The sequence below is a fragment of the Cnephaeus nilssonii genome (genome assembly GCF_951640355.1).
Source record: "Cnephaeus nilssonii genome assembly, chromosome: 7".
In the NCBI taxonomy this organism is placed as follows: Eukaryota; Metazoa; Chordata; class Mammalia; order Chiroptera; family Vespertilionidae; genus Cnephaeus; species Cnephaeus nilssonii.
Window position 1 is genome coordinate 24,512,780 of NC_137078.1, and position 14,527 is coordinate 24,527,306.

At 44.8% G+C, this 14,527-nt stretch overlaps 1 protein-coding gene across 1 annotated transcript in view; it reads left to right on the top strand.

Moving 5' to 3' along the window:
* Window positions 1-12,968: 12,968 nt before the first annotated feature.
* Window positions 12,969-14,527, top strand: part of GMPR (guanosine monophosphate reductase) — a 46,160-nt gene continuing 44,601 nt past the window's right edge. Inside the window, exon 1 of the mRNA XM_079776021.1 lies at window positions 12,969-13,150. Coding sequence (XP_079632147.1) covers window positions 13,064-13,150 — 87 coding nt within the window. The 5' untranslated portion in view covers window positions 12,969-13,063. The remainder of the gene's footprint in view (window positions 13,151-14,527) is intronic.

Here is a 14,527-nt window from a genome sequence, read left to right on the forward strand (position 1 = left end):
AAATGGGGTCATCTGCAATACTCTCAACAACAATAAATAAATAAATAAACCCAGAATATGCCTGGATGTAGATAGCATCCCAGTTGACTTTTTTTTTTATTAATTCATAGTTTCCAGAGAAAATAAAAAGAAATATTGCAATCCTACATAATAAAAGGGAAGTATGCAAATACATCACTCCGCTACGCCCACGATTGGGCCAGCAGGAGGCGCGGGGGCGGGACTTGGGGTGCCAATCGCGCTGGCAGGAGGAGCTGGGAGCGGAGACTCGCAAGTGATCCCTGGCAAGCCGAGCTGGCTTGGGCCGGGGGATCTCAGGCCGCCAGGCCTTGCCCCCAAGCCGAGCCAGCTTGGGCTGGGGGTGCCTCAGGCTGCCAGGGCCTGCCCCCAAGCGCGATGGCTCTCAAGCCAGGCCGGTTTGGGCTGGGGTCTCAGGCCGTTAGGCCACGCCCCCAAGCCGCGTGATGGCTGGCAAGCCACACCGGCTTGGTCTGGGGGAACTCAGGCCTCCAGGCCTTGCCCCCAAGCCGCGCGATGGCTCTCAAGCCCCGCCGGTTTGGGCTGGGGTTTCAGGCTGCCAGGCCTCGCCCCCAAGCCGAGCCAGCTTGGGCTGGGGGTGTCTCAGGCTGCCAGGGTCTGGCCCCCAAGCGCGATGGCTCTCAAGCCCCGCCGGTTTGGGCTGGGGTCTCAGGCTGCCAGGGCCACGCCCCCAAGCCGCACAGGCTTGGGCTGGGGTCTCAGGGCGCCAGGCCTCGCCCCCAAGCCGAGCCAGCTTGGGCTGGGGGTGTCTCAGGCTGCCAGGGCATGGCCCCCAAGCGCGATGGCTCTCAAGCCCCGCCGGTTTGGGCTGGGGTCTCAGGCTGCTAGGGCCATGCCCCCAAGCCGCAGGATGGCTGGCAAGCCACACAGGCTTGGGCTGGGGTCTCAGGCCGCCAGGGCCACGCCCCCAAGCCGAGCTGCTTGGGCTGGGGTCTCAGACCGCCAGGGCCTGGCACCCAAGCCGCATGATCCCTGGCCGAGGCGGCTGCCTGGGCTGGGGTCTCATTCCTGCAGGGCCGGGCACCCAACTGCATGATCACCCAGCCAGCAGCAACGGCAGGGTGGTGCACCCCCACCAAGCTATCTTCAGGCCAGTGAGGGCAGCCTGGGCTGGAGACGCACACCCCCACCGGACTATCCACAGACAGGCTGAGATGGCAGCCTGGGCAGGGGTCTCAGCTTGGCTGGACTGAGGCAGCAGCCTGGGCTGGGGTCTCAGCCTGGCCAGGGCCCCATCCCCTGCCAGCGGTGGCAGCCTGGGGTCCCAACCATTGAGTCACATCAGCCAGGCAGATATGGAGGAACCTTAAATGTTTCTTTTTTTTATAATATATATTTTATTGATTTTTTACAGAGAGGAAGGGAAAGGGATAGAGAGCTAGAAACATCTATGAGAGAGAAACATTGATCAGCTGCCTCCTGCACACACCCCACTGGGTATGTGCCCCCAACCAAGGTACATGCCCTTGACCAGAATCGAACCTGGGACCCTTGATTCTGCAGGCCAATGCTTCATCCATCCGCTGAGCCAAAACAGGACTGTCCAATATGCTAAAGAAAAAACCCTATCTAATAAAGAGGGAATATGCAAGGGAGGGCATTTGGGGGTGACCGGGGTATCAGGGACTGGCAGGGAAGTGGTTAGGGGGTGATCAGGCTGTCAGGCATAGTGGTTAGGGGCAATCAGGAAGGCAGGCAGGCGAGTAGTTGGGAGCCAGCAGTCCTAGATTGTGAAAGGGATGTCCGACTGCCTGTTTAGGCCCGATCCTATGGATCGGGCCTAAACAGGCAGTCGGACATCCCCCAAGGAGTCCCAGATTGGAGAGGGTGCAGGTTGGGCTGAGACACACACACACACACACACACACACACACACACACACACACACACACAAACACACACACACGTGCACGAATTTCGTGCACTGGGCCTCTAGTAATAATATAAAGAAATATTTACACAATACTGGGTTCATCTATTTCTTAAAAATTTCTAGTTTAGCAATTCTGAGTAAGAGCACAGGTACTGGTCCATAGTGGGTGCTTGGTAAATACTGGTAAGTGCTATTGTCTATCCATTTTTTTTTTTTCTTTTACCTTCATCTCAGTTTAATAAAATACCTCTACAGTCCAGAGGCAGAATGGCACACTGGTTAAGAGTTAAGTCCTGGGAGCTAAGAGATCTTTGTTGTCCAACTTCAAGCAAATTACATGTTTGATTTGTAAGCCTCAATTTCCATATTTGTAAGTTGATCATAATAATAGTATTTAATGCATAAGGTTGTTTGAGGATTAAATTTGATAATACACTCCAAACACTTAACAGAATGCCCAGAATATAGTAATTGTTCAATAAGTGGTACCTAATATTATCACAAGTTTTTAAAACCATCACTGACATTCTCATTTAAGAATATTGTATCTGGTCTGTGCACAGCAGCTGTTTACATTTAAAGAACTTTATAGACAATACTAGTAACTCTGCTAAAAATAACTGGGTTTATTTGCTTTGATTTGGTCAAATAATCTAAATAAAACAGTCAGCAGGTTCAATGTTGTTGGTCAATAAAATTCCTGAAAAAAAACCCACAATAAGTGACTTCCTTTATCCCTTTGTTTTATTTTTTCTTTCAAGCAATATGTACTTAAATGTGACTTCTAAGCTACTAATCTGTAACTTGTTCTCTCTCTCTCTCTCTCTCTCTCTCTCTCTATATATATATATATATATATATATATATATATATATATATATATATATATATAACAGTTTTTAAAGTTATATATATATATATATATATATATATATATATATATATATATATATATATATATAACTTTAAAAACTGTTTTTGTTTTTATTGATTTGAGAGAGCAAGGAGGGGAGAGGGAGAGATAGAAACATCGATGAGAGAGAATCAATATCCATTGGCTGCTTCCTGCACACCCCCTGCTGGGGATCAAGCCAGCAACCTGTGCATATGCCCTGACCAGGAATCGAACCAATGACCTCTTGGTGGTCAATGCTCAACCACTGAGCCACACCGTCCAGGCTGTTCTCTATATATTTTACTTATTTTATTTTAAGCACATAGCAAATCCTCTAATATTTTCTTGCCTAGGGAATTTTTGCAGAGCTGAAAGCAAAAGCCCACAGCTCTTCCTGCCTTTTGTGAAAGCTTAAACATAATGAAGCGATGTTGTTGGGTGTCCCAGAGGGAATGGGAGAGAGGGGCAGCACTTGAGAGAGAACGGGGGTGAGGTGAAGAAGGGAAATTCTCTTCTGGACTTGGGAAAGGAGAGAGTACTTTCTGTAAGCCTATCTATCCCTTCCTATATCAGCACCTGGAAGATGAGAGAGACCAGGGAGGGAACTCTGGGCATAGAGTTCCCAGTCTCAGCAAAATCCCTTCGCCCACAAGTGGCAAGGAAGCATCAGAGTCACAGGCCCATGAGGGACTTTGTGAGCTGGGACAATGGGCTGCTGGTGTGGCAGATGGCAGACAGAGACAGCTCCTCGTGCTTTGTCCCTACAAGACCTACACTCCTGGGAAGTGTAGGGGAAGGCCCGGTCATGATTGAAAATGAATCCTACCCTCATTTCACCAAGATGAGGCGCTAGAAACCAAACCCAAGTTATTCGAAATAAATAAATAAATAAATAAATAAATAAATAAATAAATAAATAAAGAGGGACAGATTTCCTGCACATGGAGTTTGTGGCCTGAGATTTATAAGGACCGCACAACAAAAGGAGGGACAGAGAGGCTTCCTAAATGGTGAGGGGAAGGAGAGACACATTATTACCTATGGCCTGAGGCTATTGTTACTTGAAAACATTATTTTGGGCTAAGTGTTATCAAATATTTTGAGGTGTTTGACTTTTCTTAAAAATGGTCTTCATACTAGTAAGTAGGAATGGCAAAATCATGAAAAAGCAAGTTAAAGTACTCTGCCAGGTACAATTCATTGTCTATGCTGGAAACAAAATTTAGTTAAGAAGTGGAGGCCCCATCTCAGTGAAAAATGTGCAAGAAAACATTTCCAATAAACCACCCAACACCAAGTTAACACTTAAAGGAAAACCCTACAGGAAATGTTAACTTGGAGATTATTTTCTTCCCTTCTGCATTATTTCTGACACAAAAGATGGTGTTTTATTTTTCCTTTTGTGTGTGTATGTTATCATTCATTATGTCCCTCATAGCAATAGTTCCCGTTAAACTGTCTTATATACTCTCATTCAGATTATACCTATAGATAATCTATGTTAGGCCAATCTACTTTATTTATCACTTATTTACTTATTCATTTCTATTTCACCCATCCCCAAATCCCCCCTCTTTGGGCAGCCATCAGCTTGTTCTTTATATCTATGGTGTGTTTTTGTTTTGTTTTAAATTCAACATATAAGTGGAATCATATAATATTTGCCTTTCTCCATCTGACTTATTTCACTTAGCATACTACCCTCTAGTTTCATCCATGTTGTTGCAAATGGCAAGATTTCATCCTTTTTTTAAGGCTTAGGAATATTCCATTGTATTTATGTACCGCATCTTCTTTCTCCACTTACCTATTGATAGATACCCAGGTTTCTTCCATATCTTGGCTATTGTAAATACTGCTGCGGTGAACATAGGGGTGCATATATCTTTCAAATTAGTATTTTTGTTTTCTTTGGATAAATATCCAGAAGTGGAATTGTTGGTTTGTATGGCATATATATTTTTAATTTTTCCAGTTATTGCCATGCTTTTTTTCTATAGTGGCTGTACCAATTTATGATCCCACCAACAGTGTATGAGGAGTACGTTTTTTTCCACATCCTTGCCAATACTTCTTATTATTTATTTATTTATTTATTTATTTATTTTTATGATAGCCATTCAGACAAGTATGAGGTGGTTTCTCATTGTGGGTTTTTTGTTGTTGTTGTTGTTGTTGTTTTTTTCATTTCCCTAATGATTAGTGATGTTGAGCATTTTTTTTATATGTCTATTGGCCATCTGTATGAGCTCTTAAGAGAAATTTCTATTCAAGTCCTCTGCCCATTTTTTGATTGGACGTTTTGCAGGTCTGTGTGTGTGTGTGTGTTAAGTTGTATGAGTTCTTTACATATTTTGGATATTAATCCCTTATAGGATATATCATTTGCAAATTTCTTCTCCCATTCAATAGGTTGTCTTTTTGTTTTGTTGATAGTTTCCTTTGCTGTGCAAAAGCTTTTTAGTTTGATACAGTCCCTGTTTATTTTTGCTTTTGATGCCTTTGCCTGAGAAAACATATATAAAAATATATTGTTAAGACCTATGTCAAAGAGTTTATTGCCTCTATTTTCTTCTAGGAGTTTTATGGTTTCAGGTCTTACACTTAAGTCTTTATTCCATTTTGAATTTATTTTTGCATACTGATGTAAGAAAGTGGTCTGATTTCATTTCTTTTTGCATGCATCTGTTCAGTTTTCTCAGCCCCAATTATTGGAGAGACTGTTTTTCTTTTCCTCATTGCATATGCTTGCTTCCCTCATCATAGAGTGATTGGACATATAAGCGAAAATTTATCTCTGGACTCTATTCTATTTCATTGCTCTATGTATCTGTTTTTATGCCAGTACCATATGGTTTTGATTATTGTAGCTTTGTAGTATAGTTTGATATCAGGAAAAGTAATACCTCCTACTTTGTTCTTTCTCAAATTTTATCTGGGGTCTTTTGTGATTTCATATATATTTTAGGATTAGTTGTTCAAGTTCTGAGAAGAATGTCATTGGTTTTTTAATAGCGGTTGCTTTAAGTCTCTATCTTGCTTTAGGTCATAAAGACATTTTAATAATATTAATACTTTCAGTCAATCAGCATGGTATATCCTTCCACTTAATTTTATTCTCTTCAATTTTTTTCTTCAATGTCTTATAGTTGTCAAAGTACAGATCTTTCACCTCTTTGGTTAAATTTATTCCTAGATATTTTTAGGTTTTTTGATGCAATTATAAATGGGATTGTTTTCTTAATTTTTCCTTGTGACTACTTATTGGTGTATAAAAATGCAACAGATTTTTGTATATCGATTTTGTATCCTGAAGCTTAACTGAATTCATTAGTTCTAATAGTTTTTTGGTGAAGTCTTTAGGGTTTTCTGAATATAGTATCATGTCATCTGCAAGTAATAAGAGTTTTACTTCTTCTTTTCTGCCAACTCCGAAGATTTTAATTAAAAAAATGAAATTATCAAGATGGTAATGAAATGATTATACCAGACTAATTTTGACTCATAATAGTAACCTTAATAATACCATCATAAGTTTAATCTCTAGTGTTCTTTAAAAGATTGAAACATATCCTGAAGGCAAATTCCCTCCTTTTGGTGTTGTATTTTGTAGTCTAAATTCTATCATGATGATATTGAGTTGTCTAATTAAATAAGCTAAATAAACACACACATAAATTTCCCTGTCCCCAAAGACAAGCAAACAAAATATATATCTACTTTTTCTGCACAAACCGAGCTAGAAAAGTGAAGCATTTTTCTTAGCGTGTTATTGATCAGGCGCTGAGAGCTTAAGTGACTATGCATGTGCTAGGAGGGTTGGCTCAATGGTTTGTGCATTAGATACCATCTGCCCCATTCAAGGACACAATGCTGATTATCTCTAGCAGATGGCATTCCTCTGAGAGGATGAAGGCCCAATTAGGACAGGCCTCCCAATTTTTAAAATTGACCTAGCCATTCAGATTTTCAATGTGCAAATTCTCAATTTTTAAATGTTGGCAACTAGTTCAAAAATATTAAAAAGCACTCTGTTGATCAACGCAAGCATATCTCTCATGGGCTGTCAGCTTGTGGCCTCCACTATGGATTATTTTACATTAATGCTATTGACAATTTAAAAATTTAGATGCAATGTGTTTCAAGAGCATGTGTTCATGCACATGTGTGTGTCTGGGAGGGTGTAGTGTGTTTAAGGCTGAAGAAATACAGAGGAGAAGACAGACAAGTGGTTTTGCTCTTACACCCTAAGCCCTTCAGAATTTATGTTTATCCCTGCTCTATTTCTGCTTGGTCATACATCAAAGACCCCTGAGAATCCCACCACATAAATGTTATTTAGAATGCAAGGTTGGGTGTGATGTCTTGCCTGGTCCCCGTGGAATATGGATCAGTGACCTCTCAGTTTTGATACCAATCTCCAAAGCTCTTCATAAGAAACACACCATCCCAGAATGCTAGCTCAAGAAACTCTAGATATTGTCATGGAGATATGTCATCCTCCTCTAACTAGAATTCTCTTCCCCTGGGAAATCAGAAAAGACTTTTATCAGTACTTGATAACTTGAGTTACAGGACTGGGACTAGGGTGAAGCAAGCAAGGCATTTAAGGTGCAAAATTTAAGGAGACTAGACTATTATTTGATCATTGAAAGAAATAAAGTACCGATGCATGCTACAACACAGATGAACCTTGAAAACATCATGCTAAGTGAAAGAAACCAGTCACAAAAGATTACATATTGTATGATTTATATAAAATGTCCAGAATAGGAAAATCCATAGAGATAGTAAATTAGTGGTTGTCTAAGACCGTGGGGAGTGGGGATAAAGTGCACGGTGGGTGCTAATGGGTACTGGGCTTCTTTTCAGGATGATGAAATTTTCTAAAATGGATTGTGATGATGGTTGCACAACTCTGTGAATAGACTAAATATCATTGAATTGGACACTTTAGATCGGTGAATTGCATGATATGTGAACTATATCTCAATGAAACCATTATTAAAATAAATAAACGAACAAGACACACAGATGTCCCTCAGCTGGAAGTTTCTCTTGAGCCTTTTGCTAAAGTTGCCTTTAAATCAAAACAATTTGCATACCACAGAGGCACATTTTGGGGTGACTCACTCTGGACCCCACACTATTCACAGTGGAACTCTAATTTCTTCATCTAGGCACTTGCTAGAAATGTAAAACCTCTAGCCCCACCTAAGACCTACTGCAGCAAAATCTGCATTTTCTCAAGGTCCCCAGTGATTATTATACATGCTAACCAAAGCAAAACCCCACCCTAGACCCACTGAGGCATTATCCAAATTTCACAAGATCCCCAGCAACTATTATGCATGGTAAAGCAGTGAACTCCCCAACTAGCTGAACTTTCCACATTTATCAACTTTTGTAAGTATTGTATATGAAACTATTTTCTCTTAAATGTTCCAACCATCTATATAAATTTAATACACTTTATTTTCTACTCATAAGTTTAAATCAATTACTCAAGTATACATTTTGAATTGGCATTAGAAGGCTATTCTGTTAATCCAACTGTACAAATTTTCTCAAATATAAATACACAAAATATCAAATATGCATTAACTCTTTCTTATCCTCATATTTAATATTATAATTTTGAAATAGTGCCAACTTTTTAATACTTAATTTTAATTATTCTGGGTTTTGAGGGAGGCTTAGCTACAAAAAATAAACAATTATATCATCCCATATAATTTTAGTTCACTAGTTAATTTTAATAAATATTTAAAGAACTAATTTCAATCCTATGTAATCTCTGTCAGAAAATAAAATAGAGTAAAGGAACATTTCCCAACTCTTTCTATGAGGGTGCTATTTCTCTGATAAAAGGAAACTACAGATTAATGTCCCTCATGAGCTTAGATGCAGAAATCCTTTTTAAAAAAAAGTATTAGCAAACAATTCATGAGTATATAGAATTATTACCACTATAACCAAGTGGTTTTTATCTCACATAATTTTGTAGGTTATAGTCTCATGTGATTTTCAGTACCACTCTACCACCTATACAATAAAAGAGTAATGTGCAAATTGACCCTAACAGCAGAATGACCAGAATGACCGCTCAACCAGTCACTATGAGGCGCACTGACCACCTCTCAGTTCCTCTCCCTGGCCGGCAGGCTCCAATCACCTGATGGTGAATGGGGAACCGGGGGTGGGTGGCAGTGGGGAAAGGAGATGGCTGTGGGCAGCCAGGGAAGATGGCCCTGATCTCAGGCCAGGCCTAGGGACCGTACCTGTGTACAAATTTTGTGCGCTGGGCCTCTAGTTAGACAATACAATGTTAACAGATTGGATTCTAGATGTCTTTTATGGCTTTGTCTAGTCAGTCAGAACTTTAATGTGAAGTCCTTATACTGAGGGGTGACTTTTATTGTTATTAGTGTAAGAAGAAGCATAGCAGGATTATGTAGAAGGTACAATGGACTTCTAAAGGAGTCTAGGTTGGTGTGGGAGAATCAGGGACTCATGTTGACTCTATAGAGTATGGTTTTGTGCCTGACAAGAGAGCAGGTCTGATGAAATAATCCAGAAGGAGAGGGAATGTAATGTGTAATGTGAGCTCTGTCTTTATTCTAATTGAAAGGAACCAAGAGAGAGAGGTACATAAGCAAGTTCAACCTAAAGATGCTTTTCCTTTAAGACAGTGTACTAACAGTAAATATAAAGCCCTCACTCACCCCTACACTTTACCTCAGACAGATGCTTAACAAGGTCAGTTTCTTTTTCCTTTAGGGAGAATTATTTTTAAATAACCACACCATATAGTAATTATATTTTTCTTTCATTTTGTTTTTAATTAGGAACTCAAGATCAGAATTAGGCGCCCTCACTACTTTGGAAATAAGCAGCCCATCTGGCTGGCTCCCAACAATTTGATAAGAGTCCTATTTTGTTGGCTGGACTAATTGTGGTTACTTCCATTCTCTCCCTGATAACTTTCGTTTTCCTCCCATGAAACACCAAGCACTTCCTGTAGGGCAAAGATGACGAGAGCAAGTGGGATGGGCTAAGACCTTGAGGGGAAGCAAACTTTGCCACCCCAAAACCTGCCTCCTTAGGATATGGACTATTTTGTAGTGGTTATGTTTTAGGAAACAAAAGACTCAGGGAAAACCTCTAAACTTCCTCCTAATTGCCTAAAAGAATTTTGGTAGAGGTCCTGCTCTGGGAAGGGAGGTAGTATCACAGGTAATAAGTTTAACATGAACTAGTGTGTGATAGACAGGAGGAAGCTAGCAGGGCCCCTTTAATCAAAGTCCTCTCTGTGTCCCATCATTACAGATGGCCCAGCAAACATTTATTAACCACTATTTGCTTTTCCTTCTCCATGTGAAATGCCTTCCTGTCCTTTGAAGTTTCAAACCACAACCCCAACTTATAAGGCGTAAGTGTCCGGTTTGTCCTTGAATCACATAGTCTCATGGAGCCTCTGTATGTACCTACTTACTCAATTTCGTTATTTTCTCCTGTCAATCTGTCTCATGTTAATTTGATTAATAGGCCAGCCAGAAGAATTTAGAGAGGTGAAAGGAAGATTATTTTCTTCCCCCATAACCTTTATCTCTAAAGACATTTGTGTTAAATGAATATTGTGATGTGTCTTTATGGTCAGCCATACAAAATATGAATTCATTGAGAACAGGTCCAGGCTGCAGACAACTGCCTTTGAGTATTTAGCAAAATAATTTGAGGATATATAGTACTGGAGGCCCGGTGCACGAAATTCGTGCACGGGGGTGGTGGTGTATCCCTCAGCCCAGCCTGCACCCTCTCCAATCTGGGACATCCCTCTCACAATCCAGGACTACTGGCTTCTAACCGCTCGCCTGCCTGCCAGCCTGATCACCCACTAACCACTCCCTTGCCAGCCTGATCGACATCTAACTGCTCCCCTGCCAGCCCAGTTGCCCCTAACAGCCCTCCCCTGCTGGCCTGGTCCCCCCCAAATGCCCTCCCCTGCAGGCCCGGTTTGCCCCAACTGCCCTCCTCTGCAGGCCTGGTCATCCCTAACTGCCCTCCCCTGCTGGCCTGGTCCCCCCCAACTGCACTCCCAAGCAGGCCTGGTCCCCCTCAACTGCCCTCTCCTGCAGGCCTGGTTGCCCCCAACTGCCCTCCCCTGCTGGCCTGGTCACCCTCAACTGCCCTCCCCTGCCGGCCTGGTTGCCCCTAACTGTCCTCCCCTGCAGGCCTGGTTTCTCCCAACTGCCCTCACCTGCAGGCCTGGTCACCTCTAACTGCCCTCCCCTGCTGGCCTGGTCCTCCCCTAACTGCTCTCCCCTGCTGGCCTGGTCCCCCCAACTGTCCTCCTCTGCTGGCCTGGTCACCCCTAACTGCCCTCCCCTGCAGGTCTGATTGCCCCCAACTGCCCTCCCTTGCAGGCCTGGTCCCCCCCCAACTGCCCTCCCCTGCTGGCCTGATCACCCACAACTGCCCTCCCCTGCCGGCCATCTTGTGGTGGCCATCTTGTGTCCACATGGGGGCAGCCATCTTGTGTGTGATGGTCAATTTGCATATTACTCTTTTATTAGATAGGATTATTAGATAGGATTATTCATACAATGTAACACGTGACCTCCAATAGCTAGCTACTATTTATTGAGCAACTATGGAATATGCATTGTGTGTGTCCATTAGGATACGGACTATTTTATAGTGGTTATTAACATGCACGTGTGCACGCGCACACACACACAATTTATCTATCTATCTATTTATTTATTTATTTATCACATAAGCCTGGGAGAGGACAGCACTTTTTCTTCCCCTCTCTTTTTAACCTATGAGGAAACTGAGGTTTAGAGAAATTAAGTGACTCCCCCAAGGTCATCCATCTAGAAATAGGTGGGGTCAGATTTTGAAGCCAGGCAGGGAGGGGTCTCAAGGCAAAAGCATCATTAGTTCAGTTTGTATTGTATGTTAAGGACTGAGATATCTATATTTTTTACTGCAACCACAGGGAAGATATTTCATGTATATGACCCTCATCTTCTTTATCTGCTAAGTGGCTCCTTCTTCACTGGGTCATTGGGAGAGTGAATGAGCAAGTGCAGGCCAAGCACTGTTAAGCACCTTCCTAAGCTCCCTAAGACTCCCAAGGTCAACAAGTGAATTAAAAATAAACTGACATCACTGGTAACTCTAGAGAGGGGGCTCAGGTCCGTTAAATCCCAGGATCTATGATGATTATGGACTTCACTACCTTTATTAAAACCAACCAAGCTCTGGCCGGTGTGGTTCAGTGGTTAGAGCGTGGGCCCACACCAAGGGTCATGGGTACTACCTGGATTGCAAGTTTGATTCCCCCTCTGCCCCCAAGGCGTGTGCCTGGATGTGGTCAATTCTTCCCCCCTCTGGAAAGTATATCCTTGCGTGAGGATTAACCCCCCAACCACCACCACCCCCCCCACACACACACATAAAAACCAACCCACCCTGAAATCCAAAGATTAGAAAATTGTGTCAATCCCATTGCTGCTAAATAGATTTACCTGGCCACACGCTTTCCCTTAATTCTATGGGGCTTCCCAAGGGTTTCATTCATTCATTCATTCATTCATTCATTCATTCATTCATTTATATGCATGCATGTGAAGGTCTGACTCAGCGCTTGGTGGACACAGTGGGCTTAAAATTAGAGAAAGGAGACGCAAAGAGTGGCCTTTTCCCCTGGGAAAGGCTGTCACACGCCAAGTCTCCTCCCTCCGAGGAACCTCAGTGACAGTCAGGGTGGTGTCCAGCCCGCCTCCTCCCCCCTCCTCCCCGCCGACAATTCAGGCACCGTAACCTGCTAGGCTATAAACGGAGGGAGGGACGGAGGGAGGGAGGGGGTTGCTAAAAATGTCAGACGGACTTTCCGGCCACTGGTGGGTCCCTAACCCGCCGGCCCTCCCCTTGTTACCTCTTCCCCTTTCCACCCCTTCCCCTTCCCACCCGGGCCCCAGGAGCGGGGCGGGGCGGGGCGGGGCGGGGCGGGGCGCGGCCTCCCGGTCCTTAAGAGCACAGCCCGCGCAGGGTGGCCCGCGAGCACCGGCTTGGCTTCCGCACCGTCTCCCCGCCACCCGCCGGGTCCGCGAGCCGCCGCGCCCGCCTCCCGCCCCCCTCCCCGCCCCCCGCTCGCCGCCCCGCCCCGCCCCGCGCCCGGCCGTGCCCGCCCCGCGCGCCGGCGCCGCAGGAAGGAGCTGCCGGCTCCAGGCTCGCCGACCCGCACCATGCCCCGCATCGATGCGGACCTCAAGCTGGACTTCAAGGATGTCCTCCTGCGACCCAAGCGCAGCAGCCTCAAGAGCCGAGCTGAGGTGGGACGCTCCCAAAGCCGCCTTGGGGGGGAGAGGGGGGGCGTTTTTCTGGGTGGCGCGGGGCAGGTGGTGGAAGAGGCGCAATGGGGTAATAACGCCTTGCCTGCTTTTCTGTGTCTGAGGATGGCTGGGGTGCGACCTGGGAAAGGGGAAAGCCAGCTGGTTCCCTGCCAGGAAGAGGTGTCTTCAAGGGGCCCCGCTGGGGCCTGACATTCTGAAGCTGCTCTTAGGTGGGGTGGGCCAGGGGAAGTCCGCGTGAGAGCCAGACCGCAGAGGAGCAAAGACCGAGTGGGCCAATGAGGAGAGAGAATGGGGAGGCAGGACGGGTGCATTTAGGGGGAAAAGGACACAGGGGAGCCAGATCCTAAAAGGAGAGGAAGAACAACCGAAGATACTTGTGATTTTGACGCTGCTTCCTAGTGCAGAAAACTGCTATTGGTTTGAGTGTCAGATCCAGCAGTAGAATTTCTTTAAAATATTTGAAGAATAGGGAAACTTCAGGGTTTACTCTCGGCGTTTCAGTGGCCTTGCTGGGAGTGAGGGTGGGACCCGTGCCTAGTGGCACCCTCCTTACTGGACAGCTGCCCGGTCCTAGCGAAGCTGAAAGCACTGGGGTGCAGGCGTGGAGTTGGGGGGCAAACTGGATCAAAGCTTGAAGAACAGGTGGAGACTGGACTGGAAATAGCCTCGGTGTGGGGGTTGGGATGCCCCTACTGGTGAGGAGGAAGGTCAAACTCTGAAGGTTAAACTAGCTGCACAGAAAGGCAGGGTCCCCTGGAGTGGTGTGTGCTGGTGACCATGGCTTTGCCTGGTCTGCTGAGGGCCAGAGAGGGAGGTGAGGGAGCTGGACGGGGTCTGGAGGCTGCGGCCACAGGAGTAAACAGGAGGAGGCTGAGCCAGCACGCTGTTCCTTACACCCCAGTCCAAACGCCATAAATAAATCGGCGGGCTGCCCACCAGTGCCCAAGCTCAACTGCAGTGCCTGGTGCTGCCAGCTGAGGGCTTGTTTAGATTAGAGAGGCCTCCTGCTTTAGCCAATGACCAGAACCAAGTCACCTTCTCAGTCTCAAGCAGGAGGGTTGGTGGGCTGCGGCCAGGGAGGATGGGACAGCACAGCATGGAATAGGCAGGAGAGGAACGGTAAACCCTTGTCATGCTAGCTAGTTGGGTGACTGTGCATGTTCTTCATGTTCATTCAAGTGCTAAAGAGGGGCAGACTTTAAAGAAGAATAAACAGTTTGCATGGCCAGTCTGGGCTTCCCCAAATATAAGCTGTGGTCAGTACCTAAGACCAGACTAAGACGAGATGTAGGGATTCTAGGCAGGCTAATAATTTGGTGGTCTCAATATTCTTTAAATATTTGTTCAGAACTCACT